Source organism: Nerophis lumbriciformis, linkage group LG07 (genome assembly GCF_033978685.3).
Source record: "Nerophis lumbriciformis linkage group LG07, RoL_Nlum_v2.1, whole genome shotgun sequence".
NCBI classification, from domain to species: Eukaryota; Metazoa; Chordata; class Actinopteri; order Syngnathiformes; family Syngnathidae; genus Nerophis; species Nerophis lumbriciformis.
Genome location: NC_084554.2, coordinates 20218032 through 20242500, shown reverse-complemented (window position 1 = coordinate 20242500; position 24469 = coordinate 20218032). Strand labels below are relative to the sequence as shown.

The 24469-nt window shown below is 39.6% G+C and overlaps 1 protein-coding gene across 5 annotated transcripts in view; it reads right to left on the bottom strand.

The window, feature by feature from the left end:
- The window catches only part of prkdc (protein kinase, DNA-activated, catalytic subunit), a 149977-nt gene that overhangs the window by 102672 nt on the left and 22836 nt on the right, over nucleotides 1-24469 (bottom strand). For 4 of the 5 annotated variants that reach the window (XM_061965688.2, XM_061965689.2, XM_061965690.2 and 1 more), the window contains 20 exons: nucleotides 18296-18326; nucleotides 18065-18222; nucleotides 17363-17509; nucleotides 17134-17298; nucleotides 14439-14607; nucleotides 13153-13202; nucleotides 12934-13056; nucleotides 12553-12702; nucleotides 10372-10481; nucleotides 9835-9994; nucleotides 9680-9766; nucleotides 9482-9601; nucleotides 7381-7540; nucleotides 7192-7301; nucleotides 5979-6066; nucleotides 5637-5800; nucleotides 4265-4417; nucleotides 1167-1274; nucleotides 840-1066; nucleotides 672-766 (listed from right to left, as the gene is read on the bottom strand). In XM_061965688.2, the coding sequence (XP_061821672.2) occupies nucleotides 672-766; nucleotides 840-1066; nucleotides 1167-1274; nucleotides 4265-4417; nucleotides 5637-5800; nucleotides 5979-6066; nucleotides 7192-7301; nucleotides 7381-7540; nucleotides 9482-9601; nucleotides 9680-9766; nucleotides 9835-9994; nucleotides 10372-10481; nucleotides 12553-12702; nucleotides 12934-13056; nucleotides 13153-13202; nucleotides 14439-14607; nucleotides 17134-17298; nucleotides 17363-17509; nucleotides 18065-18222; nucleotides 18296-18326 (2575 nt within the window). Of the gene's footprint in view, nucleotides 1-671; nucleotides 767-839; nucleotides 1067-1166; nucleotides 1275-4264; nucleotides 4418-5636; nucleotides 5801-5978; nucleotides 6067-7191; nucleotides 7302-7380; nucleotides 7541-9481; nucleotides 9602-9679; nucleotides 9767-9834; nucleotides 9995-10371; nucleotides 10482-12552; nucleotides 12703-12933; nucleotides 13057-13152; nucleotides 13203-14438; nucleotides 14608-16146; nucleotides 16609-17133; nucleotides 17299-17362; nucleotides 17510-18064; nucleotides 18223-18295; nucleotides 18327-24469 lie in introns of those variants that run through there. The other variant, XM_061965692.2, reaches the window with a different exon arrangement.

The window sequence follows — 24469 nt, the reverse complement described above, 5'->3', positions numbered from 1 at the left end:
ACATTTATTAACAATGATTCTCCTTTGCGAAAATTCCCCGTCAGGCCTGGAAACAATTAGCCATGGTAAACGAGGAATGACTGTATAAGTTTATATTAAATTAATATACAAAAATTGGCCCTAGTGTGTGAATGTGAGTGTGTTGTCTGTCTATCTGTGTTGGCCCTGCGATGAGGTGGCGACTTGTCCAGGGTGTACCCCGCCTTCCGCCCGATTGTAGCTGAGATAGGCTCCAGCGCCCCCCGCGACCCCGAAGGGAATAAGCGGTAGAAAATGGATGGATGGATGGATGGGTATATGTGATCATAGTAGCAGTGACATGCATATAGTAAGTCACACGTTACCTCTCAAGGCCACACTTACTACTATAATAAATGTAAAATGTTAAAGTTTGATTCACATCCAGACTGGAACTTATGTAAACCAAAGCATTTGTGTCGTAACATGCAAGGTGTATGTAGGACTTTGTACATTAGAATACATCATTTCAATTCATATGAGATTGATGCACATTGTATGTAAACTTATGAGCTGTGACTGCTACGGTTGGTGTTACAGAGATAACGTGGTTCACGTCTATTAAAATACTGTACGTTTGGCCATAAAAGTCACAGGGTAGTGCACAGTAAAAATGAGAATAGAATAGACGGTTCATAAAGTTAAAGATTTACCCATTGATCGTTCATCTGAGTGGGCAAGAGCGAGACTTTCCACAAATATGACAAGCACTTCAAAGACAAACTGCTCCACCAAGAAACTTTCCTCTCTAAAAAAAAAAACACCACTTTAGTCTGACTGATTGAGATGATTTAGTGAGCGTACTGAGACCAGGAGCACACCTGAATTGCCTGTAGATGCTATTGAAGGCTAAGGCTGCACCCAGCCTTTTGAAGCCATTGGGGTGGAGAGCCAAGCTGTAGATGCGCTTGAAAAGCGACTTCATGTTCGTAGGGCTCTTCTCCTGCTGCTTGGGGCTGCTTTGTTTTATCGACCATTTTACAAACTCTTCAATGCAGCGGCCACAAAAGTCTCTGAGAGTGCTGTCTTTTGGGTCAACAACACCGTCCTAAGAAGAAAAACACCAAAAAACACCAGACAATCTGTAGAGGTCTGTAAATTTATCAACACGTGTATATTTAATGCCTTTGCGAATTGCAACATCTTACCAGAATGGCTTCAAGAATAGCGACTGTATCTTGGCTTTCAAACTTCTTCCCGTTTGTAAACCAGTGGATCAGTTGCATTACTAGCGGCTCAAAGAGCTGTCTGGTTACCTGGGAAAAACATATTTTAGTCTGTCTCATCATAATCATCTCACAATTACCTTCCAGGTACTAATGACGCTCAGATTAAGCATGTGCCTCAATTGGCGCACTTCTATACTTACAATTGGCATTTTGAGTGTCTTCACACTAAGAAGTGGTTACCAAGACTCCCATAAATTATTAATACTAAACAAAAAGAGAAAGACAAGTAGTTACTTGCTCACGATAGGAGAATATGCAGTCACATCACTATACTTAGGAAGACCGTGACTTTTGTTTTTATAGTGAACTTTTCTCTTCGTGATGTCTCAGACATGTCTCAGGAAGCCCCTTCTGACAGCAGTTCGTCAAATGAAAAGGAACTTAAAGTGAAATTAGACATGGCGAATAATTAAAATGTAGAAATCAACAGTGGTTGCATGCTTGAACAAAAATCTCAAACATTATTAAGGATAAATATGATATGTTTGAACATGTGAAAGATTTGCTCCTGTCAAATGAACAGTGATTAACTAAGAGTTGAGTCTCATTATTGACACTTCCTGTCTTTCCCTCTCTTGCAACTTCTACCAGTGTGCAAGACAAGCATAGCAATAAAAGTAATTTTGTTGTTTTTGTTCATTTCATTCTTGTTTTTTTTTTACACTTTATTAGTGTATTTTAGATGTACTTTATGTGTTTGGTGTAGATTGTGACTGACTTAGCTGTTAGTTATAATGATTCATCCACTTTTTATCTCCTTTTTCACTGAATTGCAACCACTCCACAAGCAACATTTCAAACGCCTGAAAAAAGGTCTACCTGATTTTCTCCAATACTTTTCAAACTTACAATAATTAAAAATGAATTTTCTATTTTTAATTTGCATATTTGTCTGTATGTGTTGGCCCTGCTATGAGGTGGTGACTTGTCCAGGGTGTACCCCCTCTTCCGCCTGAATGCAGCTGGGATAGGCTCCAACCACCCCCGTGACCCCGAAAGGTACAAACGGTAGAAAATGGATGGATGGATGGATGGATATACATCTTTTTTTTAATAAAAAAAACAATTCTTCTACTTTATATTCAGTATTTTAAGTACACCTGCGTTTATGCTGAAGAGTACATTAAAATGCAGTACTCCGGACAAAATCCACTGGATGCATAACGGAAGCAAAACGGCGCAGCCATCCAGCAATCCCCACTGCCGTTCTGTTGCGGCTCCACCGTGCATTGAATTAGCGAGGAGGACTGTCACGAAATCTTGCGAATCTGCTCGTAATCACGTGATTAGGGGAGTTGTACTAGAGCAAACCACAAACAGTTTATTCTGTCCTTCCAGAGGACCATAAGCAAATAAACTTGGTCCTGCCATTCGAGATACTAACGGCTGCGAAACGGCAACACCGCGGAACGTCTCAAGCTCAACCGTCCATCAATACCGACAGGCGGGCCACTGTGACAGTACTGACTTAACTTGCCTCGTGGAAAAGACGACAATTTTGCATTGAAGAACGAACACTTTTTTTTGTAGCAAGCAACCACACAATAGTAACATAATATTTGGCGAGCGTTGTACACTCACACACAATCTCTTTACCCGGCCCCCGTATCAGCTGGTATTTCACACATAAAACCCATATCCCCATATAGCTGCATGGGATATGGCTGTATATGATTCTTTAATTTTGGACCTCCGGAATCAGCATGTCTTCACCCACTTGTGTCAATGAGGTGAAATTATGTCTGAAAACGTTTGTCAAATTGAGGACCTTTCAAAGTGTAAAATACGATCAACCTTGAAAACTGAGTATTTTATTTTGAAAGTAAACCGGATAATTTATTTTGTGTTTGTGCATGAGTTACTGTCCAACACAAGTAGATTTTAGCTAAATTGAACTGCCGTGTTGTGGCGACCGGCAAAAATAGAAGCACTGTGTATATTTAGCAATGGAATGCGGTGCACGTGGGGGAAACCGACACAAAGACTTGAATGGAAAGAGAAAGAGTATGTCGCCATGGCTGCGTCATTAGGCATCAATTGGAAATCCGGGGTAACAGGCCTCAATCATTGCCATCTTGGCTACATATTGGAAAGGAGGAACTAACTCAAGAGAGAATTCTCGATTGAAAAAAAAGAAGAGAACAAGAAGTGAATAAAAACTGTAATTGTCATTTCTGCTAAGTACCGGTATACGATAATGGCTATTGCTTATGGACTACAAGGGTAGATTAACTTCTTTAAACGTAATGAAATAATTGGTTAAATATGTATTGCTAAAAATTAAAACTGCATTTAAGTGCGCTAGATTGCACTTAATTTGGCGAGTATGTTGAGCATGAATCTGCTGTTGATTGAGTTTGCTCTCTGATCCGATCTCTCTTTTTTCAGCAGTACCACGGTGCCTGTAAATTTCTATTGAAGTTTTAACTTCAGCGCATGGAAGTTCACAGCAAGAAAGTAAGACCGTAACTGGATAAAGGGGCAAAAAAATATCACTTCTAGGGAAGCTGAGCTTCTCCGAGAGTCTATGGTGCAGTGGGCTGACTGGATGCTGAGCTTCTACATGATGATTGGATGATCTGTCTTGAATCATTTTGGATTGACAGCAAAATGAGCAAATCATCCATCCATTTTTCTACCGCTTGTCCCTTTCGGGGTCGCTGGAGCCTAATCAGTTATCTTGAAATGTAAACTACCAACGGAGCATTTTTTTTTCATCCTGTTCAACGATATGGAGAGTTTTCCAATCATCTTAGTGACTTTTTCTTTGTTAAAAATGACTCATGATAAATCTGCACACTCATCATTTTGGGCTTGCCAAATAAAACCCACAGGTACTGCCAGGCGTACTGCATTTTGCCACTTATGTACTCAAAATGAGTGTACTGAAGTGTGCCAATTGGGAGATAATGCTTCCATCCTAGAGAATAATTGTCTCTACAAAATGCCCATGTTTCTTAGTAACCCATCAGGATCACCTTTTATTGTCTCCCTTTACTGCATGTATTCACACGTACCTGATCAACATCACAGGCCAGACGCAGCAGTACAGGAAACAGTCTCTTGTGCAGATTGTACATAGGCGGAAGACGATTCTGTCCTTCCACCATCTGAGCGCTCTTCCCAACTATGTAGAGCACCAAGCTGTGGAGCAGCTCACAAGCTGCTACCTGCATCAGAGCATAAAATATGCCAAATACTGTACCTATGAACTAAGAGACATATGTGATCCATTTCATAAAGGTACTGTAGAACAGTGATTCTCAAACTGTGGTATGCGCACCATCTCGTGGTATGGCAAAGAATCACTTGATTAAAGTACAGTGTTAAATGTTCCTATATGCAGGCATGTGAGCACCCTCTGAGGGAAAAAAAGTGGAAAACTGACACAAAAACAGAGGAACATTTTTAGGTGTTGCAAAAGAAAAGAACATTTTGGAAATCAAGACTACTTTTTCCTGCAAATGGGTGCATTTGTACACTTTAATTTACTTTAAGATTAATTCTCAACTACCAACCTCTTTTGGTTGTCTTTTTGACACTTACATGTCCCATGTAATGTAACACAGAATTTTTAGATTTTTTTTAGTAGATCATTTACTAACATTATTATTATTATTGAAAATGTAAAACTCTATAACATGCATGCAAAGAACTTAGAAAATGTTTCCCATTTGGCAACTCTATCCTATAGCCACGCTCCCTCGGGTAATATACTTCCAGGGTTGTGACCTCTGTTTACAGTCGTTATGTCAAAAATATACCTTCTCACTGGCTATTATTAACTACTGTAGAACTACAACTGGTTCGGAACTAACAGTTTTCGGATTGTAATCATTCAAATATGATTAGCAGAAAAGTAGAAAGCCATCAACGTTGTGCTCGAAGAGTGAACGCGGGCGACACCAAGTTAGCTAGCTAGGATGCTAACTATGCTAACTAGCGAGCTTGTTTCAGTGCCCCTGATCATCTCCCTCTCCTGCATTTCAGTGCGGCATTTAGACAAGAGGAACAGCGAGTACTTGCAGCTGAAGCGAGCATTCACCAAATTGTGTACAAAGACACGGAATTGATATTTTGACGCGAAAACTAATGTTTAAAAACGCGGGTTTCAGCATTCTTGCGGACATTTAACATGCCTGTATGTTCAAACAGTGTTACTGTTCCAATTGTGTGTAATGTTATAGTGGCCAAAAATATTTAAATTGTTAAATAAAACCTCTGCCATGTTTTTAATTAATACTTAGGCATACCATAGTACTGTATTTGATCTCATTTTAATGTTGGTCATTATGATGGTACTTGGAAAACCAAGTTTTTTGTAGGTTATTCTTGGTGAAAAAAAATTGAGAACCATTACTGTAGAATATTTGACGGTATATGACATACTTTGGTAGGTCTGTCACTTGTGGTTAGAGCCAGTTCACTGATCCGAGGCAGAAAGGGGTCAAGATAGATGACAGGCTTCATGTCGGTGAACGGCACAGCAAAGCTGAGCCTTTTCTCTGTATCCCAGGCAACAAACTTCTTCATCATCTCCTCCGACGAGACCCCTGAGTGACACAACAGAGGCTTTTGATACATTTGAAAAAGAGCCACAATAATTGAAGCACGATCAAAACATCCATCCATCCATCCATTTTCTACAGCTTATTCTCTACGGGGTTGCGTGGGGCGCTGGAGCCTATCTCTGCAAAGTTCAAATATAGAATGATGATGGATCAACAACACCTGCTAGAAGGTTTCTGTTGAGCTTCCCTCCCAGGTGACCCAGCAACTTGACCACCCTGAGCCTCACCATGGCAACAGGAGCATCTTCCTGTACACACACATCAATGTAGCTATTTTACTGCACTGCACTCAAAATACAATCGAATAATATTTAATAATATAGCATGGCAACTATGGATAGTTACATATACAAATGGTCCTTGTGTTATGACATATCGTGTCACGACGCACCTTCATAAATGATGACGGATTAATACTGTACAGAAATAAACACGGAACTAGTTAGGTGTGCACTGCAAACAAATACATAGCGGAGGAATACAAGAAGGACAACTTTCTTCCCCTTCATAATATCTACAAGCATGAGGCAGACTCTTCTGATGGCAGTGTGTCAAAGAAAAGGAAAATGAAGTAAAGTTAAACATGGCAAAATGTTGAGAAAGCGTAGAACTCAACATCGGTTGCATGCTGAACATCACAAAGTATAAAGATGGCATGTTTGAACATGTGAAAGGATCTGCTGCTATGAAATGAATAGTGATAACTAAGAAAATTAGTGGTCTCTCCCTCCCTTGCAATTTCTTCCAGTGTGCAAGACAAGCACAGGACTAAAAGTAATAATTAATGTTTCATTTCATTCTTGTATTTATTCTTTGTATTGCTGTATTTTATGTGTACTTTGTGTTCTGTGTAAAGTGTGTCTGACTTGGCTTTCATTTAGATATAATATAAAATTCAACTTACAACGCAGACATAGAAACATAACTTCTTAGTAGACTGATGACTTCCTGTATTTGTTTAAGGTAACATAATGTGAATATGTGTGAGTTCAACACAAAGCAGTAGTCTTCAGAAAGAATGGGAATGAGTCTGTCTATTACATTGTATTTTATAGGAAATTCTCAACAGTAAAAGAATAATAAAAAGCTAGCTGGGAGAGAATAACAATTTTACAGCAGAAAATGAAATGCAAAGTATAAAGTACAGTGCTAGGAAGCATGTTTCACAATAAGGAATACAAAGTGATAAGCTGTGTTTGTGTTGTTAACGTGTGGTGAACTAACTACTGCCTGGCTGCACAAGGAAGGATTAAAAGTTATTGCTATGAGCAATAAAGTTTGGAAATATGTAAGCATTCATGCAGAATAGAAGGTCCTGCTGGTGAAGTTTTGTACTGTCAGAATGATTGTTAAATTAGAGACATATTCATTACCATGACGAACTGATTGGACTTTTTCAGAAGCCTTGTCATTACTCGGCTGTATCCTATCTTGCTCTTTGAGGAAGTAGCGGACATGACCTCCCAGACACTTTCCTCTTTGTCTAAAGTAAAAAAAAACAAGGTTAATGTATCTCCATGACCAGACGGACAATTTTATTTATTTTTTAAAATCAGGTTTACTGTCACTGGAGTGGCTTTTGAGATATCCATCCAGAAGAGGCAGGATGAGCTTGTAACAAGGCTGCATGGTGTCCAAAGGGATGTGGCTGGACCAGTCTTCCAGAGCATCCAGGGCTGCATTAGCCAAAGGTACGTGGCTAAGACCCAATTTAAGCGCGGCCTACACAACAAAGGAGAGCATATAACATATACAGTACACTGTATCCATTCTGTTGGCTCTTACATCTGATAATTCTTATATTCTATTAGTTAAGCTAAATCAGTTATCTAAAAATGTATAATATATACATTAGTCAGTGCATGTACACATCATGTTGTTAGCTGTAGAAAGCCATAAAAGTCAGGGGCTGCATCTCAATCGGCCCACTGACACAATGAGTGCATAAGTAAAGTAAAATAAGTGCACGGTTAGTACCCAGATGTTGCACCCAAGTGATGGACCTTAACCACATTCAATCATTGCCGTCTTGACTAACTAGAGTGGTTGCAATTTACAATGAAAAAGGATAAAAGAACTATGCGATCATCTTTTCCTGGAAAGTGAACGTCAATAATGAACTTGGTACAGCACAACACTGTCCAAATGTGCACCCTTGGGGACTAAGTACGTGTTGTGCACAATGTACTCTTTTAAGTGTACTGACAAAAATATTACATTTGAGATACTGCAAGTCAAACAAACCAACTAATGTGAATTTGCATGCATTCTTATGTTGAATTAAGCCATGGGTGTCTGAACATTTTGACCAGAAAAATAGAGTGATGTGATGGGCACTATATTTTGTGCAGTAAAATTATACAAAACAATCAAATGTAGATAAATATAATGTGAAGACTAGGAGTGTGACGAAATCATGTGGCATGAGATCATGCAAAATTAAAATATACCGATAGTTTTTGTGTAGAGAAAAGCTGATTGTTTTTCCTAAACAGTCAGACGAATATCAATCTGGCCGTGAGCGAAGGATTGAACCGCACGTTACGTGCTTTGCGCACACTAGAACCGGAGAGCTATAGAGCTAGCAAACACAGCGCAAGTGGCCGGGAGAAGCGCAGCCGCTCTCCTTCAGTAAACACTCTGTGTGTATGTCCAAGCAGGCTAAGCTGTCAATCATAGACGCAGTAACATGGCAGAAAAGCACCTAGGACACAAAGGAATGCTTCCCCAAGCAGAAGACGTCACTACAGCAACCCAGAGATAAAACAAAAAACAGATCAAATGTTATTTACTTTAACTTTTGTATTTCAGTTTTACTTGTGGAAACAAGTTCAGCAATTAAAAACTAATGCATGCATCTGCATTGTGCAGCCAAATAAAAAATGTTTACTTATCCAGAACACATTGACATAATAGTGATCATAATAGCTGCAGCGTTACCGGTATCAGGAATTATATCGTCACATGGTTACACCCCAAGTAAGAGCAGAAAAAAAAGTCTGAAAAGATCAGTCTTTATGTCAGTTCTAGAGAAAAGTACCGGTACATGCAAACCAACAGATGGCGGCGAATGACTCCATTGTCTCATACAGGTAACACTAAAAAAATTTGAATATCGTGCAAAGGTTTGTTAATTCCAGCAATTAGATTTACAAGGTGAAACTAATATAAGACATATCAGGCTTGTAACATGCAACTGATGATATTTCAAGCCTTCTTTTGATATATTTTTGATGATTATGGCTTATAACAACCTCAAATTGAAAATCTCAGAAAAGTTGGAGTTTTCAAAAACTGTAAGCCAAGATCATCAAATTAAAGGCTTGACATATCTCACTTGGCATGTAATGAATTTATGACTTGTAAGTTTAAAATTTCAAGTTTAATTGCTGACATAAATGAACCTTTGCACGATATTCACATTTTGAGTTGAGTCAATATTGTCAAAATCCACTACTGGTGTTCTTTGTGGTATTTGTGACAAAGCAAATTAGCGCTATAAATCAATATTAATTCATTTATTAAAAAATGTATTTCAAAGTATGCTGAGGGCCAATAAGTTTTACGGGGTAATGTGTCCTAGCCAAAATGTCTGCCTGGCCGCACTTGGCACAGCCTACTTTAAGTTGTCCTAAATGTCACAAACAGAGAAGAGGAACGTACCTCCAGAGCAGGACAATAAGCCTTGATGTCCACAGCAACAATGTTGTGGTGCAGCGAGAGGACAAATGTCAAGCAGGATGCCAACAGCTCATCTTTGTACTGCTTCATTCTCACACAGACCTGTTCAAACAACACAGTTCACCTACAACCTACTATTCTGACAACGCACGTCGGCAGGTAATAACGTGGAGGCTCTACCTCTTTTCCAAACTTTGACAATAGAGCAAAGCAAGCACTTTTCACGGCATCACATTGAGGGGAAGTAGAGCTGCTCAAACCAACTCCCTGTGAAAAAAGTTGCTTAATATTTGTATGTTTTTCAACAAAATGTATTTAAAGTGTAAAAAGATGACCTGATAATACTTGATTTTCTTAGCAATTTTCATGGTGACAGAGAGCAACTTGTAAAAACCGCTGACGAGAGGATTTCGAATGGAGTGCAGGATGAGTTGGTGGCTGAAGGGATACATCCACGTCTGGAAATATTCCACATGCTTGGAAAGCAACACTTCACTGGAGAGGAAAAAGTGACATAGCTTCAATTTGCTCCGTCAGATTGTGTCCTATATCAACAATTGCAATTTATGTTTTTATTTTAGAAGTGTATGGTACAGTTAGTAGGGTGTCAATGCCAATGCCATTCATAAACAACACTACAGTGTGTTGGATCAATGTCGTTGTGTATTTAAAAATATTTAAATTTGTAGAAAAATAACTAACTATTTTGCAACCGCCCTTGCAGTACCTCCACGGACCACCAGTTAAAAACCTCTACTTTAAGAACTTTACAAAGTTGTTAATTGCGAAGAAAATTGTGAAAAATGCAATGTGTGTGTGTGTGTGTGTGTGTGTGTGTGTGTGTGTGTGTGTGTGTGTGACCTCTCCATTACCTGCAGAAGTCAACCAAATTTATAAACGCAGTGAAGTCCTTCATCTTGTTAGGCAAAAGGTGAGTAGTAGGGTCTGATGACGGCACAACATGCGTTACATCATCTGCAGCCTGATAGGATAAAGAAGTATGTGTCACTGCAAACAAAAATGCTGACTGTGGCATTAGCATTCTTCTCTCGGAGATACAATTAAGACGACTCCAATTATCAGTAACGCGTGATGTGGACCAACTCATCAAGTCCTAGTTCATAGTGTTCTTCTTATTAATAAAACGTGCCCACTTAAGTCGACGTCGACATACATGGTCGACCGATTGTGTCTACATTATATTTGAAAGACAAATGCATTTTAACAATAGTGGAAAAAGTTGGGTGTTTGACTCTGGGCGTTTGCTGTTCTTTAAATAATGAATCTTCTGTTTTTTTCAGAAGGGATTCATTCTCCAATGTTGTCTTCAAGTGCATCCATCTCTCTCACACTGTCAATTTTATTCAATCATGTGATGCGCTACTATCCTACTCAGCGGCCTAGTGGTTAGAGTGTCCGCCCTGAGATCGGTAGGTTGTGAGTTCAAACCCTGGCCGAGTCATACCAAAGACTGTAAAAATGGGACCGATTACCTCCCTGCTTGGCACTCAGCATCAAGGGTTGGAATTGGGAGTTAAATCACCAAAAATGATTCCCGGGCGCTGCCACCGCTGCTGCCCACTGCTGCCCACTGCTCCCCTCACCTCCCAGGGGGTGATCAAGGGTGATGGGTCAAATACAGAGAATAATTTCGCCACACCTAGTGTGTGTGTGATAATCATTGGTACTTTTTTTTCTTTTTTTTATCCAGGGTGCCTGTCACAAGCCACACTCCCACCACGTCACCATTGTTACACAATGTTTATGAAGTATTGCCTATCAAAGGCGATTCAGAGGGTCATAAACTCTGCACAAAAAATCATCGGCTGCCCCCTTCCCTCCCTGAAGGATTTACACAACTCCCGTTGCATCAACAGAGCAAAATACCAAGGACAGCACACACCCTGGCTTCCACCTGTTTGACCTGCTACCATCGGGCAGACGCTACAGGTGCATCACAGCCAGAACAAACAGGCTCAAAGACAGCTTCTTTCCCAGAGCTGTCACCATCTTGAACTCAAACTTGTAATAAATAATTCACCCCTATACAATATCCTACCCTAATACCCTACTGTGCAATAATACCCTTCGAGTGCAATACGTCCGACACTGACACTGTTACACTGTTACTGTACACTGTACACTCTTGTTTTGTTCTGTATATTGTACAGTATTTTGTATATTGTTTTGTATATTGTACAGGATTGCTTATTGTTTTCATTGGATAGTAGTCTGTTTATTTCAATTATTATTTTTTATCTTAATTACTTCTTGTGTGATTTATTTTTATTCCATATTTGTTTCCACTACCGCACCTTAAGTTGGAGTCCTTAATCTCGTTATATGCAAATATAATGACAATAAAGTCCATTCTATTGTATTCTATTCAAAGCCGAGTTGTGCTGCTCCAACTGAGGAAAGGATTCTTTTTCTCAGAATTCAATAGCATGAATTTTTCTATTGAAAAATAGTGTTGTAGACTTGTTGATTTCACCATTATCACTAAGCAACAATATAACTACTGTCCATTACACAATATTAAAACATGCACAAACTCACTTCCTGTTCACTGAAAAGTATGCTTCAAAATAAAAGTGTGACATTATTTACCTGGATTCTACTAGAATTGACAAAATATAATTTTTTTTAGATTGTTAGCCACCGTGAGAAATATTTGCGCATGTAAGAAATCTTTATTGTCATTGTACATTAGACATTTGAAATTAGAACAAAAGAAAACAGTATAAACGTATATGGAAACGCAAGAATATCAATAAAATATGCAGAAAAAAGGGAATAGGATGAAAACTTATTTACTAGCAAAGATTCATCTGATGTCTGATGAAATTCGCAAGTAAATGCAAGTAATGACTGGTTATGGTTTTGGATATATCAACAACTGCTTATGTTCCAACCGTTTATGACGTCAACCGCTTATGACAGTTCAGAGACGTCAAATTGAACGGGTTCCGCTAAACAGGCTGAACACGTAAGTGACAGAAGTACTGAACTAGACATGTAAAGCTGTATGAACGTGATGCTTTTAAACTCACTTCCTCTCCTGGTGTGACTTTCTGCACAGTCAAGTCCAATTTATCAACGATGCGAAGAAGCACCTTGACAAACTCGTCATAAAGAATGCGACTTAAGGACACCACAGCAGCATTTTGGCTTTCAAAAGCTCCATTCAAAAATCCTGAATCCTGTGGAAGCAGACAGATACTGTATGTGAGCTGGAAGGAACACAAAAACATGCTGCAGAATGTATCTGTTACACGCATGCGCACACACAAACGCCTTATTTTGTAACTTTTCAAGTTTTCTATTTTTGTATTGAGTGATGCTTTTGTATTATGCAGTATGTAGCTATAATCATTAAGTACACATTTTCCCAACACAATCCAAAGCTTTGAAAAAAAATATTGAAACTTTACCTTCAACTGATCGCAGTCGAGCAGGCTTTTGTAGAGGGCAATATAGTTCTTGCTGGACGGAACCTTCCACTTTCCAACACCAACCTCCGATGACTCAGCAGGACTATTTTCAACATCTTTGCCCTGAAAAAATAAAATCACAATTATGCAAATTCTACAGTAATATGTGCACATACAGTATAAAGATTATGTTAGGTAAGCAAAGCACATGTAACAGACCTCAGCCATCATGATGGGTTTAGAACAAACTCGGATCAGTCCTTGGTGCACTGTAAAGAAAAATAATTCATATTTTACTGTAAAGGAAGCATCATTCATAAATTAGCTGCACTGCACTGGATCAAATGTTTTATTGATGATCACAAACATATAAAAAAAAAAACATGCATTCATGCATCCATTTTCTACCGCTTGTCCAATTCAATATCATAATAACTATCTAAAATGTGATGAAAACAATTACATAACATAAGTAATCGGGTTGCGGGATAGACCATATAAATTATATAAATTTAGCCAACGATATAATTTTTAATACTGTCTTTAAATTGTGACAATGCATGTAGATGTAACATTCTAGCTGTAGCCCGCTAAATTGACATCGACAAGCAAACGACCGTGTCCTCAACGCAATGTAGTGTCCTCGTTAGCTGCTAACGTCCCTCTACAGTGCAAAGCTGCCTCTAAGTCACTAACCTTCACCTCAATGGCGGCAATTAAATTAAGTTTCTTACAAGTAACATTATTACTGGAGGACATGGAATAGCAAAAAATGCTACATTACACACCGTAGTAGGATATGCTAACCGCCTTCTAGAGCTCTTGAATGCAAACAGGGGTGGGCGGATCGATACAAATAGAGTATCAGTATATGGTCGATATTACAGTGATTAGTAGATTACAATGATATTTTTTGCTGTCACAAAATAGTTTTTTGTCGTTTTTGTTACTGTTTACACTTTAAGGACAAAACCCAAAGCATTTAAATCAGACCCATAGTAGTTTTTTCTTATGTTTAGTATTTTTTTTGCTCAATATATTGTACTATATGTAATAAAAGGGAATAAAGTTTCAATATTTAATCTGTAATTTTACATCGCCATCTTGTGTTTTAGTCTGAATAATAGTTTTGAAAAAATAATACAATGATCACTACGCTCCTGCACATCATTAGCCAAATTAGAAGCACTTTTACCTAATGAAATGGGTATTTTTTATATGCCAAATTATATATGGTATACAAATTGTTATTGCAAGAGGCTGCAATATATATTGAGATATACATTTTAGGCCATATCGCCTATTACTAATAAATAGTCAATAAAATACAGGTACCGGTAAGTCACAAGTTTGTAACCATCAACATAATTTGAGTGCTAATAAGTTATTAATGAGCATTTCTATTGTCATTTGAGAGGATTATTTTATACTTTTAATTGTCGGACACAATCTTATTATTCATTGCAGCTGTAATGAAACATCCAAATAACCTGACAGCCACGTACCAACAGAGCTAAGGAAGGGCCACAGAATGGGTCCTTTAGATGCCACGGCCAGCATTACTTTAATGATGAACCTGCTGCAAGTCATCTGCATCCTGTCACTGTACAGAGGGAAGCGGTCAATCTGCACCACAAGGAGGCGCTCCAGTAGTGGAGTGTATACCTCTGGAACCTGAGTCAAAGCAAAGAAGAAAAAAAAGTTCAACAGAGTCAAACTTTAGCTTTAAAATGAGATGAAGTATCTTAATCTAAAACTGCTTGCACATTTCCTTAAGAACACACAGTAAGGAAAAGAAGTGATAAAGCATTTTGAAACTATGGCATCTTACAACATGCTTTTCCTTTATTTATGTATATATTTATTGTTATATACAACAGGAGGTTATGTAATTGTTGGAGTTTGTTTTTCAGTTAATTATTTTATCTAAGGTTTACTTTACGAGCCTCAACATTAATATGTGTCTATGCTAGCGGCCCTACAGGGACAAAGACCAACAAGAGTCTTTTTATTTCCTTCTTTTTTATATCCTCCTCCATTCTAGAGAACTCAAAAATGTATGGCCGGATTTTCATCTAACTTTTATTGAAAAAGTCAAAAATGGGATAAGGAACAAGTGTTTACATTTTGGGGCTGATTCAGATTACCATCAGGATTCAAAAAGTTTTCACTGATTGGAGCTAGGCCCCGACGAAGATATATGGTCTTCGAATATTTATCAAGTTTTTTCTGTTTTGATATGATTTTGTAGCAGCAGGAATATTGCTTATTGTTTGGTTCTGAGTTGTGATTCAGGGGTTAGGCTATGGAGGGAAATGGTGTTTGTCTGCAAGTTAGAGCCCATCTAAGAAAGAAGAAGAGTTGTCGAGCCACATTGGTGGCCGCAATAAAGTGTGGTATGCATCTTGCTGTAAGTTGCACACAGTTGTTTTATATACGGCAATTACAGACTGATTTGTGTAGTAATCCTGCCTCACCGTTTCCAAGCGTATGTTGTTATTATGTGATAGAATCCAGGTTAAAACTGCCATTCTTTTATTTTGAAGCTGAACAGGAAGTGAGTGGGTTCATGTTTTAATGTTGTGTAATTAGACAGTAGTTATATTGATGCTCGAAGCACTTCATTATGATGGGGGTGAGTGCAACGGGGCGATAATCATTGAGGGAGGAGATTGTGGGTTTTCTAGGCACTGGAATGATTGTGGCCGTCTTAAAACATGATGGTACCACAGCCTGGGTCAGCGAGATGTTGAACATGTCTGTGAGAACCCCAGCCAGCTGGTCTGCACATCCCTTAAGCACCTTGCCCGGAATGTCATCGGGTCCCGGTGCTTTCCGGGGGTTCACTCTCCTCAGGGTTTTCCGGACATCCGCTATGTCCAGGTTGAGCGGCTGCTCATCAGGGCGAGGGATGGATTTTCTCGCCGGAGTGGTGTTAAGTGCCTCAAACCTCACAAAGTATTTGTTAAGGTCATTTAGGAAGCTGATACTGTTGTCACAGGGACGGGGGGCAGCTTTATAGTCCGAGATGACCTGTATGCCCTGCCACATTCGTCTAGTGTTTGTGGGGTTGTCGAAGAAGTCCTGTACTTTCTGACTGTGAGCATGCTTTGCAACCTTGATGGCACGGTTCAAGTTAGCTCTGGCTGTTTTTAATGCTACCATGTCGCCAGACTTAAAAGCCTTGTTCCGAGCCTTCGGCATTGCACGTACCTCACTGTTCATCCAGGGTTTCTCGTTGGCCCGTGTGGGGATGTTCTTGATCACACTGACATCCTCCATGCACTTCTGAATGTATGCGGACACAGACTCTGCATACTCCTCCACACGTGTGATGATTTTCGGTGGCGTCTGCCTTGAACATGTCCTAGTCTGTGGTTTCGAAGCAGTCTTGTAATGCTTCCATTGCTCCCTCTGGCCAGGTCCTCACCTGCTTCACTGTAGCTTGCTTCCTGATCAGCAGGGGCTTGTATGCAGGAATTAGCATCACAGATAGATGGTCTGAAGAGCCAAGGTGAGGGCGTGGTGCAGCTTTATACGCATGTTTAATATTTCTAAACACCATGTCCAGCTTGCTTCCACCCCTGGTTGCAAAATTCACATATTGATGGAAATGAGGGAACACAGTTTTCATGTTAGCTTGATTAAAATCCCCTGCCACGATGAAAACTCCCTCTGGATGTGTAGATTGCAGTTCATTGATGGAGCAGTACAAAGCATTTAAAGCTTATATTGACACGAGCGGTCAACCATGTACATTCCACAACCATGGACGTCAAAATGCTGGAGTAGAACTTGATGAGTTGGTGGACATTACGGACAGGTTGTGGACATTTTTTTTTTTTTTTTTGCTTCAGCAGTTACATATATTGTACATGGTAGTTGGAATTTGTTATATATTGTATATATTATATAAAAATATATACTATAATAATATATCAGTATTTATTATATACTGTATATATATATAATATGTAAATATTACATATATGTTTTATTTTATGTTGCTACTTTGGTACATTTTAGTCTACTTAAAACCAGCATTATCCTTTCCATCCTTACCCTTTCCATCCTTTGAAACTGATCTACTGTGTGGAACAATTTCCCTTGTGGATCAATAAAGTTTGTCAAAGTCTAAACATGTTCCACTGTGTAACAATAGGAAAGAAAGAACAAGAGTGGTGATGGTGAGTATATTACCTTGTCCAGGTGAATGAGGACACTCGCTATTGAGTCCAAAAAGCTGGGTAGTTGGTAGAAGCTTTCGTCCTCCCCCTCAGACTCCGTGAGGTACATTTGTTTACAGCGTTGAATCAGCTCGGTATACATCAAGTCCACATCTTGTGAGCAAACTTTCTTGCATGCCTTCAATATAATAGGAAAGATCATACAATTAAATGTCACTTTTGTCTTGATTTGATCAACTTACAGCTGCGAAGAATCCATATCCTCGTATAGCGATGGATAGTTCTTTGTGGGTTGAGTCCATAGTCTTAATGATGCTGCAGAACTTTTGCATAAAGAACTTCAACTTGCTCTTATGCTCCTCGATATTTTCTGCCACGAGCATTGACACCTGTAAATGTAATTAGTAGGGCTGTGAATTTTTGGCCACCGCACGCTTTGATTTGATTCTTGGGTGTAACGATTTGATTCAGGATAGATTCTCGATTCAAAATGTTATTTGATTTAAAATGAATACTTTTTAGTTTTATTAGGTGCCAGTTCCATGATTAACTACATTCCTCCATAAAAAAAGATAAACAGCTGTGATAAATGTCTATATCACCTAAAAGAAAACTGGTTTTGTTTGATAAAATTCTCCTCAAACATAGTATAGTAAAGTACAAAAAAAACAAGAGAAGTATTCCACACTTCTTTTTTCTAAAGTAAATCTGTACAGCAGATATGGGCATCTTCATCAACAATACGATTTGCCTGAGTGGCTGGACAGGACAGATTAAAAAAATGATAATAATAATAATACATTTGAATCGATTTTTGATTTTTTTTAATCAATTAACAATCGTTACAAATAAGAATCACGATTGATTTGAAAATCTTTTTTTGGACACCTCTGGTAATTAGTAACACAGCTGTGCTTCTGAGAAATGTAGATGAGGATGTTTACATGTTTGAGGAAGGATTCCAGTGCATAGAAGCTCGTCTTTTTCATCTCGTTGTTAATGTGACCACAGAGCTTGGACATGGCGTCAAACAGCTCCCTGTAGTGGTCAATGAGGCAGCTGCTGAATTGAGACGCGTGCCTGGCAAACAATCTAAGGCCGGCTGTTAAAGGAACACAGTTTGTTATTCACCTGCAACTGTCACATTTGTTGGAGCAACAAACAAGAAATCTCACCAAAAGTAATAGCATAGCGTTGCATTTCCATCTGCCACCAAAAAGAAAAACAGAAACATTTCTGATTTTAGAATTTGAATCTTACACAGTAGTTCTGGAGCACTTTCAAACATGAAGCTAGTACAGCAAACACATCAAGAAAACATGACTAGTATGTGCAGCATGGAGACCGTTTGCTGCATGCAACTTCTTTTTATTTGGCCTCTGACAATAAGTTAGGTCACTTAGTTTACTACCAGAAAGTAAACTACTTTAAATCGGTCTCTGACATTAAGTTAGATTAATACCAGAAGGTAAACTAGTTATTTTGCCTCTGACATTAGGTTAAGTTACTTTACTAGTACCAAAAGATAAACAAGTTTTTATTTGGCCTCTGACATTAAGTTAGGTTATTTTATTAGCACCAGAAGGTAAACTAGTTTTTATTTAGCCTCTGACATTAAGTTAGGTTATTTTATTATTACCAGAAGGTAAACTAGTTTTTAATTGGCCACTGACATTAAGTTAGGTTACTTTATTTGTACTAGAAGGTAAACTAGTTTTTAATTGGCCACTGACATTAAGTTAGGTTACTTTATTTGTACTAGAAGATAAACTAGTTTGTATTTGGTCTGTGACATTAAGTATGGTTTTCTTCTTGGGAGTACAAGGTAAACTAGTTTTTATTTTGCCTCCGACATTAATTTGGTTACTTTATTGGTACCATAAGGTAAACTAATTTGTATTTGATCTGTGACATATGTTGAATTAGGTTTCTTTATTAGGTGCGTGACTGCTCGCTGACTGCTCGCTGTTTCGAAAAAGTTAAGTATCGTTCTATCTGTGTGCTTTTGATTGTTCTGCAGATTTATTTACTACTTCCTAAACATATTTAGTAGTACTATTTTACTTGCAAATCACCCGATCTCTGTCTCACCACCCCTCCCGCAGCTAGCTAGCTGCTAGCTGCTAAGCTAACGAAGCTAGCGCGGAGAAAGGCGGCGCCGGTCGGTCGGAAGGAAGCGGTTCCCCGCACACCGTGACCACGACTTCTCGGAAGACAGCAGGAACTTCACTCGGTGACAGGAAACACCGTGAGTATGACTTCCTGCGCGTCTTGCACCTTACTCATGGAGAGGCTGGCTCTGCTAGAGGGCCGTGTCCGCCAGTTAGAGCAGAGTAATCTCGTAACTTTAGATGTTGCGGACACATCTGCAAGCATTAGCTGTAACGAGCTAACTAGCCCAGCTTGTAGTAGTCCTAAGCGGCCTACAAGCTACGGTGTACCGGTTGAGACGCATAATAGATTTAGCTCTTTAGCTAGTCCTACACCCCAGTCTACCGGGCACCACACCTTAGTCATAGGGGACTCCATCACCCGAAACATAAAGCTTAGCAAACCAGCCACAATTAAGTGTATTCCCGGGGCCAGAGCACCTGACATTGAAGCTAATCTTAGGGAGCTAACTCGCAACAGGCCTAGTAAACACGTACGACAGGCTAATCGCACCACTAGTTATGCGAATATAGTTGTAGACGTTGGCTCCAATGACACTAGAATGAGACAGTCAGAGATTACAAAGAGAAACATAGCCAGGACTTGTGATCTCGCTAGAAAGATGTCCAGGCATCGAGTAATTGTCTCTGGCCCCCTGCCTGCGAGAGGCAATGATGAGAGATATAGCAGATTAGTCTCGCTTAACAAGTGGCTGGCTAGCTTCTGTAGACAACAGGGACTAACGTTTATTGATAATTGGCCCTCTTTCTGGGGCAAATCAGGCTTGCTGATGAGACACGGCCTTCACCCGAACCAGGAAGGCGCCATCATCCTGGCTAAAAACATAGACTACTGTTTAAGTCACACTTGACAAACTACACTAGAGCAAGCCCGGTCACAGGCAATTATAGAGCCGGCTAGTCCGGGTGAGGAGTCAGTTAATCTAGAACTAGCCAGCGACAGGCTGGATAATCCCTGTACGCATAGCAATTCTCGTAGAATAATACACAACTCACATAATGTTTTTTCTGTTGTGACTGTGTCAGAGGTAGATATGCATTCTACTGAGGTGGCAAATTATGATGCGTTCAGTTTATCGCAGCATCAAGCAAACAATCTGACAATTCCCGTCATATCAATTCCTAGATATGGTCGAAACTATTTAAAGTGCACTACGTATAATAAACGCAACATTATTAATATTGCTACTACAGATAATTTCAACAAAAACTAATCAAAACAGCCCAATACTTATAATATGGGCTTTTTAAACATAAGATCATTGTCTCCCAAAACGTTATTAGTTAATGAGGTCATTAGAGACAACAATCTTAACGTCATTGGTCTTAGCGAAACCTGGCTCAAACCAGACGATTTTTTTGCGCTAAATGAGGCATCTCCTCCTAACTACACGAATGCACATATTGCCTGTCCCCTCAAAAGGGGTGGGGGGGTCGCACTAATGTACAATGAAAACTTTAACCTTACCCCTAACCTAAATAATAAATACAAATCGTTTGAGGTGCTTACTATGAGGCCTCTCGACCTGGCTGTTATCTACCGCCCCCCAGGGCCCTACTCGGACTTTATCAATGAATTCTCAGAGTTTGTTGCTGATCTAGTGACGCACGCCGACAATATGATCATAATGGGGGACTTTAATATCCATATGAATACTCCATCGGACCCTCAGTGCGTGGCGCTCCAGACTATAATTGATAGCTGTGGTCTTACACAAATAATAAATGAATCTACGCATCGCAACGGTAATACGATAGATCTAGTGCTGGTCAGGGGTGTCACCACCTCCAAAGTTATGGTACTCCCGTATACTAAAGTAATGTCCGATCATTACCTTATAAGATTCGAAGTTCTGACTCATTGTCAACAAGCTAATAATAATAATAACTGCTATAGCAGCCGCAACATTAATGCTGCCACAACGATGACTCTTGCTGACCTACTGCCTTCGGTAATGGCACCATTCCCAAATTATGTCGGCTCTATTGATAACCTCACTAACAACTTTGACAATGCCCTGCGCGAAACCATTGATAGTATAGCACCGCTAAAACAAAAAAGGGCCCCTAAAAGGCGCACCCCATGATTTACAGAAGAAACTAGAGCTCATAAATTATCATGTAGAAAGTTGGAACGCAAATGGCGCGCGACTAAGCTTGAGGTTTTCCATCAAGCATGGAGTGATAGTTTAATATCGTATAAACGCATGCTTACCTTAGCTAAAGCTAAATATTACTCAAATCTCATCCGCCTCAACAAAAACGACCCTAAATTTTTGTTTAGTACAGTAGCATCGCTAACCCAACAAGGGACTCCTCCCAATAGCTCCACCCACTCGGCAGATGACTTTATGAATTTCTTTAATAAGAAAATTGAACTCATTAGAAAGGAGATTAAAGACAACACATCCCAGCTACAACTGGGTTCTATTAACACAGATACAACTGTATATACGACGGATACTGCAATACAAAATAGTCTCTCTCTTTTTGATGAAATAACATTAGAGGAACTATTACGGCGTGTAAGTGGGATAAAACAAACAACATGTTTACTTGACCCACTTTCTGGGAAACTTATCAAGGAGCTTTTTGTATTATTAGGTCCATCAGTGCTAAATATTATAAACGTATCACTTTCCTCTGGCACTGTTCCCCTAGCATTCAAGAAAGCGGTTATTCATCCTCTGCTCAAAAGACCTAACCTCGATCCTGACCTCATGGTAAACTACCGACCGGTGTCCCACCTTCTCTTTATTTCGAAAATCCTCGAAAAAATTATCGCACAGCAGCTAAATGAATACTTAGTGTCTAACAATCTCTGTGAACCTTTTCAATCCGGTTTCAGGGCAAATCACTCTACGGAGACAGCCCTCACAAAAATTACTAATGATCTACTGCTAACGATGGATTCTGATGCGTCATCTATGTTGCTGCTTCTTGATCTTAGCGCTGCTTTCGATACCGTCGATCATAATATTTTACTAGAGCGTATCAAAACACGTATTGGTATGTCAGACTTAGCCTTGTCGTGGTTTAACTCTTATCTTACTGACAGGATGCAGTGCGTCTCCCATAATAATGTGACCTCGGACTATGTTAAGGTAACGTGCGGAGTTCCTCAGGGTTTGGTTCTTGGCCCTGCACTCTTTAGTATTTACATGCTGCCGTTGGTGACATCATACGCAAATACGGTGTTAGCTTTCACTGTTATGCTGATGACACCCAACTCTACATGCCCCTAAAGCTGACCAACACGCCGGATTGTAGTCAGCTGGAGGCGTGTCTTAATGAAATTAAACAATGGATGTCCGCTAACTTCTTGCAACTCAACGCCAAGAAAACGGAAATGCTGATTATCGGTCCTGCTAAACACCGACATTTATTTAATAATACCACCTTAACATTTGACAACCAAACAATTACACAAGGTGACTCAGTAAAGAATCTGGGTATTATCTTCGACCCAACTCTCTCCTTTGAGTCACACATTAAGAGTGTTACTAAAACGGCCTTCTTTCATCTCCGTAATATCGCTAAAATTCGTTCTATTTTATCCACTAGCAACGCTGAGATCATTATTCATGCGTTCGTTACATCTCGTCTCGACTACTGTAACGTATTATTTTCGGGTCTCCCTATGTCTAGCATCAAAAGATTACAGTTGGTACAAAATGCGGCTGCTAGGCTTTTGACAAGAACAAGAAAGTTTGATCACATTACGCCTATACTGGCTCACCTGCACTGGCTTCCTGTGCACTTAAGATGCGACTTTAAGGTTTTACTACTTACGTATAAAATACTACACGGTCTAGCTCCAGCCTATCTTGTCGATTGTATTGTACCATATGTCCCGGCAAGAAATCTGCGTTCAAAGAACTCCGGCTTATTAGTGATTCCCAGAGCCCAAAAAAAGTCTGCGTGCTATAGAGCGTTTTCTATTCGGGCTCCAGTACTATGAAATGCCCTCCCGGTAAGAATTAGAGATGCTACCTCAGTAGAAGCATTTAAGTCCCATCTTAAAACTCATTTGTATACTCTAGCCTTTAAATAGACCCCCCCTTTTAGACCAGTTGATCTGCCGTTTCTTTTCTTTTCTCCTTTGCTCCCCTCTCCCTTGTGGAGGGGTGGGGGGGGGACAGGTCCGGTGGCCATGGATGAAGTGCTGGCTGTCCAGAGTCGGGACCCGGGGTGGACCGCTCGCCTGTGCATTGGTTGGGAACATCTCTGCGCTGCTGACTCGTCTCCGCTCGGGATGGTGTCCTGCTGGCCCCACTATGGACTGGACTCTTACTATTATGTTGGATCCACTATGGACTGGACTCTCACAATATTTTGTCAGACCCACTCGACATCCATTGCATTCGGTCTCCCCTAGAGGGGGGGGGGTTACCCACATATGCGGTCCTCTCCAAGGTTTCTCATAGTCATTCACATCGACGTCCCATTGGGGTGAGTTTTTCGTTGCCCTTATGTGGGCTCTGTACCGAGGATGTCGTTGTGGCTTGTGCAGCCCTTTGAGACACTTGTGATTTAGGGCTATATAAATAAACATTGATTGATTGATTGATTGAATACGAGAAGACATACGGGTACATTTTAAATCTCATATTCCCCAAAATTGTGCAGTAAACCAAAATGGCTGGCTACCTGTGCATCAGGGACATGAGTAGGATTTCATTCATATGCAAACAAATCAGCTATAATTAGAGGTGGCATAGGAATGCTTTAGTGAGGCTCAAGCCAGCCTAAAATACAAGACATTACCGATATGTGCAAGGGTTATGTTCTGAGACCACCTATTGTGGCTCTGGAGCACTACACCCAGTAACCTAAATTTACAATGATATTCAAACATGACTAAATTATTTTCTTTACAAAAGTTGACTATTTTCACACTACTCTTTAACTTGATTTTATTAGCGTTAGACTCAACAAAAATGTAAACAACAGTCTCATTGTTGGTCCAATTTTTCACAAGCTCAAACTCAAAGACGTAACATTTTTTCTGTGCCGAAAAGTCATATTTCTTTCAAATACTTTTGACAAATGTGTGCAAATCTCCTTTGCTGTGATAATGCATCACCTTACAAGCGTGAAGTGAAGTGAATTATATTTATATAGCGCTTTTCTCTAGTGACTCAAAGTGCTGGTGTTATGTCAAGATGTTGATTAGAC